At 57.5% G+C, this 5813-nt stretch overlaps 1 protein-coding gene across 5 annotated transcripts in view; it reads left to right on the forward strand.

Moving 5' to 3' along the window:
- EXOC3 (exocyst complex component 3) overlaps window positions 1-5813 on the forward strand; it is a 27088-nt gene that overhangs the window by 20037 nt on the left and 1238 nt on the right. For all 5 annotated transcript variants that reach the window (XM_010857106.1, XM_010857108.1, XM_010857107.1 and 2 more), the window contains 6 exons: window positions 893-1003; window positions 1090-1240; window positions 2278-2400; window positions 4339-4500; window positions 4713-4840; window positions 5179-5779. In XM_010857106.1, the coding sequence (XP_010855408.1) occupies window positions 893-1003; window positions 1090-1240; window positions 2278-2400; window positions 4339-4500; window positions 4713-4840; window positions 5179-5350 (847 nt within the window). In that variant the 3' untranslated portion in view covers window positions 5351-5779. The remainder of the gene's footprint in view (window positions 1-892; window positions 1004-1089; window positions 1241-2277; window positions 2401-4338; window positions 4501-4712; window positions 4841-5178; window positions 5780-5813) is intronic.

Raw genomic sequence — 5813 nt, forward strand, 5'->3', positions numbered from 1 at the left:
GTGGACGGCCTGCCCCCAGGCCCCTGGCCCTCCTGTCCAGCGCCCAGGGCTCTCCCACCGGGCCTCAGCCTGCCGTCTGCCCTGGACCAGACACTGACTAAAGGCTGAGGCCCTTCTGTGTCTCCTCACTGCTGGGCTGGAACGCAGCAGGCGTTCTCCACACTCCTGCCCCGGTGGCTCAGGTGCCGACGGCCCAGCCCTGCACAGAGTCCCCGTCGGCCTCCACCCGTGAGAGTCGTGCCTTGAGCAGGGCGTCTTGTTGGGATTCTTCTGTGAAGCTGACATTCTCCTCGTCAGCCTCAGCTGTATGGTTAACTGAGCCATGCTTTGGGCAGAACAGTGGAGTTAATGCTTAATTACTCCCCTTTAGTCACCAGTTCTGAGTTTGCTCCTTCCTAAAGATCCTCTGAAAACATACACAGATACGCAGGTGTGCTGTGTTCTTCTGCTACTGTGTCTGTCTGAGAATCTCCAGAAAACGTTCAGAAGTGAAGTGTGCGGCCATTTCAGTTTCTGCTCCTGACATCTTAAAGTCTTATGTATTTTTACTTTGACTTCTTCGGGGAAAGTTTCAGAAAAGGATGTTTTATCTAACATTTGATCATATTCCCAACACTACTGTATGAGTTTCTACACGAGTTACATGTCAGATAAAATAATACTTTCCAAGTTACAAATGTTTCAGAATATTTGTATAATCAGAATATGGAGTCATATTTCAAGGCCTGATATGAAATTTATAATACTCTGTTTTAATTGATGAGCTGCTCTTGGCATAGGTCGCCCCCCCGCCTCGCAATCTTTCAGTCTGAGTCCCCGCTGAGGTGCCAGTGGTGGGCCCGTCTGTTGGGCATGGTGCCGGCCGGGCCGTGCTGACCACCCAGTTCCGCAGGTACAAGGAGGAGGCGCAGCTGTACAGGGACGAGCATCTCCGGGACCGGCAGCACCCGCACTGCTACGTGCAGTACATGGTCGCTGTAGTCAACAACTGCCAGACCTTCAAGTGAGCCGCGGGGCAGGCCGGCGGGCGGGCAGGCGGGCGGTAGTGGGCAGGCGGGCGCCTCACGGCACCCTGTCTGTCTGCTGCAGAGAGTCCATAGTCAGTTTAAAAAGGAAGTATCTGAAGCACGAGGCGGAAGAAGGCGTGTCTCTGTGCCAGCCGAGCATGGATGGGGTTTTGGATGCCATTGCTAAAGAGGGCTGCGGCAGCCTGCTGGAGGAAGTCTTCCTGGACCTGGAGGTGGGCGCCCTCTCCCCCACCCTGCGCTGGGCCCTCCCGACATGGTTTCGCATAGACACGCTTCCAGGAAGTGTCCCGTCAGTTTTGGGGTGGGAGCTGGTGGTGTTCACTGGCAAGTTCTGGACTGAGTCGAGCACAGCACACAGTCAGGAGTGAGGCCCAGGCAGGTCACCTCAGAGGCATGGAGTGTGACGAGCACGTGAGTTTCCTTGAAACAGGGAAATGGCTCACGTTATTCAGGGATGGCAGGAACGAGGATATGCTGAAAAGCAGAGGCATGATGTTTTGGGTCCTGCAGGGAGGAGCTCCTGGGGTTATGGGCGGGATATTTCATGTCTGTCTCAAAAATGGTTAGAAAACAAACGAACTGTTTAAAAAGACAGTAGAGAAACAGACAAAGGACATGAGTAATATTTCACAGGAAAGGGAGTAATCTTATGTCCTGAGTAGGATACAGAATGCCCAGTCTTACCAATCTTCTAAGAAAAGTAGATTAAAGCGGTGTTTGTGTTGCTTACGGGATGGCATGGATTAAGAACATTTCTACCACACAGTGATAGGGCTTGAGGAAAAAAAGAGACTCTTGTATTCTTTGCAGCACTGTGAATTGGTGCGGTTTGGGGGCCAGTTGGTATGTGTTGGAGGCAGCAGTCATGAGGGTTGTAGTTTGCTACCTTTTGACTGAGCAGTTCTGGTTTTGGGAATTTCACCTGCAGAAACGTACAGATTCACTGCAGCCTTCTTTGTAATTGAAAAATGAGACATTTTAAATGTCCATCAGAATTGAGTGCATAAGTTACAGAGCATGCATACGATAAATAGATGTAGTCAGTTCAGGTGAAACATTCATGCACAGATACCTCCATCAGGTGTAGTGTCAGTCTCGTGTGGGTAGTGTGTGTGTGCAGTTTCTGCACGAGTGTGGCGGTCATGATCACAGCCTCAGGCAGGCGTGCAAAGGTGGACCCCTGGCTCCCCCCTCCCCGCTCCCCATGACGGGCCGGCACGAGGATGTTTTCTGTGGTTTCTGCTTCCAGCAACATCTCAATGAACTGATGACAAAGAAGTGGCTGTTAGGGTCAAACGCTGTAGACATCATCTGTGTCACTGTGGAAGACTATTTCAATGATTTTGCCAAAATTAAGAAGCCATATAGAAAGGTAAGAGCATGGGGCCCCATGTGGTCTCAGACCCCAGGCATCTCCTGTAGAATCTGGTGTCATTAGTTCTCAGGGTGAGAATTCAGGGGTGGTTTTGTGCCCCAAGCAGGTTGGAGACACTGGTGTCTGAAGGTGGAGGGCGTGAAGGCGATGGGGCGTCCACCATGCTGCCCGCGGCCACACCGCACAGCTGCAGGCCTAGAGCCCCGTGGTGGCGGGGCCGAGCGAGGGCGGGGCACCGGCCACGGCTCTGACGAGAGGCCGGGGAGTGGCAGTGCCCGCTGCATGTCTGTGCTCTGGGCCAGGCGGGCAGCACTCAGCACAGGGCTCACCGGTCCCTCCGGGACCCATGAGATGCCCCCATCCCCATTCAGGTGTCAGGCAGCCGCTGGGGAAGCTCAGGGATAATCGTCAGGGCGTGGGGTGGTTTTTGCCATTGTTGCTTTAAAATCAGGGTTTCTGTTTCTGCTTTACGGAAGCATGAGTGCTTCGATACAGGGAACTCAGGCCCAGACACTCAGAGGTGGGTCTCCAGGTCCCCTCAGGGCTCCTTGGAAACGCTTGTTGCATTTGTGAGCAGCGTCACCCTGCAGATTCCTGTCTGGTCCTCGTGTCTTTGTGTCTTCTTGTCTTGCTGCCCTGGCTGGGACCCCTAGGAAGGGGCATCTTTGCTCCTTGAAAGTTTAAATTCTAACTCTGCCATCAGAGTAATGCAGGGAGAACCTGGTGTTTTGGGTTTTTATTTTTTTGTTTGTTTAGGCTGCCCTGGGCCTTCACCGCGGCTCAAGGGCTCTCGAGTGTGCGGACTCGGTAGTCGCCTGTGTTAAGCTGCAGCATGTGGGATCTTAGTTCCCCTACCAGGAATCTAACTCAGGGCCCTGTGCTGGGTGCGAGGAGTCGTAACCACCGGACCTCGAGGGGAGTCCCTAATGGTCCAGTGTCGGGAGCTTCTGGTGGTTAGAGGTGGGACCATTTCTTTCAGTTTTGAATTTCTTGTTGCTTGTAGAGTTTTTGGTTCCACCTTTTGTTTTTTTGAACCTTCCGTGCTTTGATCTGACGGTGATGTATAACGTGCTCAGCCTGGGCTTGTGGCTCACCCTCTTCTGTGGGATTGTCTGCTCTGCTGAGAGCCTGGCCTCACCCGGGTCCCTGAGTGGCTGGGCGCCGTCTCACTTTGTCTTGTTTGGGGCCCTTGGGGTCCCCCTCGGTTCAGTGCCGGGAAGGAGCTTCCTGGCTTCCCTGCTAGAAGGGGCTTCTCGTGTCTTGGGGCCCTGATGATGAGTGTCGTGTCAGCACTTTTGTGCTCACATGTTCACAGGTGACTGCCTGGGGTCTATCTGTCACTGAGGGTGGGCTCTGGAGAGAACCACGGCCTTCTCCAAAATGGTCCGGAGACGTGCTGTCTGCAGAGACCAGTGTTGAGGAGCCCTCTGAGCACGGGTGTGATGTGGGAGGGGCCGAGCAGGGGCCTGGCCGGATCCCAGTCCTCCCATCAGCTCCACACTCCCCCTGAGCTGAGACGCTCAGAGGTGTGTGCAAGCCCGGCAGGGCGAGGAGACCAGCCCCAGTGCCCCCCGGGTGGCCCGCGAGCCCCTGAAGGGGTGTCAGGCAGGCAGGCCCAGCTGCCGCCCACCACCTTGCCCCCACAGGAAGCACTCAGCAGCAGGTTTGTGCCCAGAACATGTCGGGCGAGGCTGCAGGCAGGCGCCCCTGCGGGCTCTTTATTCTAGGACAGGCCTGAACCACAGGGCGCCGGGCGGCGCCAGCTTCTGGCTGCGGCCACCTGGCTGCTGCGCCTGCCCTTTTCCCAGACGCGAAACATGGTGAACTTGCTGCCCTGCTAAATTAGAGTTTGTAGGAAAGCCTCAGAAGAGCTCAGTTTGTAGACACTGAAATCGTGTCACTGAGACGGGAAGGCTGACCGCGCCCCGTCCGCAGCGGATGATCGCCGAGGCGCACCGGCGTGCGGTGCAGGAGTACCTGCGGGCCGTCATGCAGAAGCGCATCTCCTTCCGCAGCGCTGAGGAGCGCAAGGACGGCGCGGAGCGCATGGTGCGGGAGGCCGAGCAGCTGCGCTTCCTCTTCCGCAAGCTGGCTTCCGTGAGTGCGCTGCCTCTTCCTGCTGGGACCTGCCTAGCCTGGGGGCGGGGGCTGGGCACTTAGTGTCCCCATCCGTCAGAGGGCTCGGGCTGCCCCCCTACCCCTTCTTGAGCCCTCTCTGGGGAGCAAGTCCTGAGGGGTTGCTGTGAAAGAGGTGGGCGCGGGGGTGCGCCCCGGGTACATGTGCAGCTCAGCGCCCTGCTATCCCGCAGGGCTTTGGAGAGGAGATGGACAGCTACTGTGACACCATCGTCGCTGTCGCAGAGGTCATTAAGCTCACGGACCCTTCTCTGCTCTACCTGGAGGTCTCGACTCTGGTCAGCAAGTACCCAGACATCAGGTACCAGCAGAGTCTCCCCTGAAGTCGCTGGGGAGGAGGAGGGTCCCAGGTGTTAGGTGGGAGCCCCCGCGGTGGGGGGAGTGTGGCAGCTCTGGGCTTCTGTGAGGACCCTGAGGCCTGCAGATGGCGACGTGGGCAGAGCATGCTTCAGAGTCCATTGTGAGGCTCTCGAGTCACGGTGCCGGGCGTCCCTGGACATGGTGTACCAGGGAGAAGGTAGCCAAACAAACAGGTTTCTGAATTCTCATCCTGTGCTGTCTCTGGGCCCTCCTCCGGGCTAGTGGGGGAGGAGGGAGGGGCTCCCCTGCAGCTGCACCCCGATGCCCCCTCGCCCCCAGGGACGACCACATCGGGGCACTGCTGGCCATGCGGGGGGACGCCAGCCGGGACATGAAGCAGACCATCATCGAGACACTGGAGCAGGGCCCGGCCCAGGCCAGCCCCGACTATGTGCCCATTTTCAAGGATATCGTGGTTCCCAGCCTCAACGTGGCCAAGCTCCTCAAGTAACTGGTGTGACCCCAGCCTCAGACGGCCTCGAGTCAGAAAGCACTCCCCTCCCCCCCCCCCGCCCTGTGTGCACACTTCCAAACTGTTGCTCCATAAAAACGCTGAACTGCTGTCAGGGACTGACAGCTTCCTGCCACCACCTCACCAGTCATGACCTTGCAGACCTGCCCAGAAGCCGCTTTCAGGTTTCAGATGCCTGAGCTCAAGGTCAGGCCTCCCCGGGAGCAGACCTGCCAGCAGGCGATGCGGTGGGTGTGGTGGGTGAACCCACAGGCAGGTGGATGATGCCAGGAGCGCCTGCAAGTTACTCTTTACACCACGCGAATTACAGACCTGCACCTGAGGAGCAGGGAGCCCTGGGCGAAGTCTCGACCCGGCGCCGCCCGGCTGGACGCGGCTCCTGGCGGCCGCACTCCGAGGTGGCTGCAGGGGGGGTCCGGCGGTTGCCCCTTCCCCCTCCAGC

This window comes from Bison bison, unplaced genomic scaffold, assembly GCF_000754665.1.
Source record: "Bison bison bison isolate TAMUID 2011002044 unplaced genomic scaffold, Bison_UMD1.0 scf7180017864377, whole genome shotgun sequence".
Taxonomy (NCBI): domain Eukaryota; kingdom Metazoa; phylum Chordata; class Mammalia; order Artiodactyla; family Bovidae; genus Bison; species Bison bison.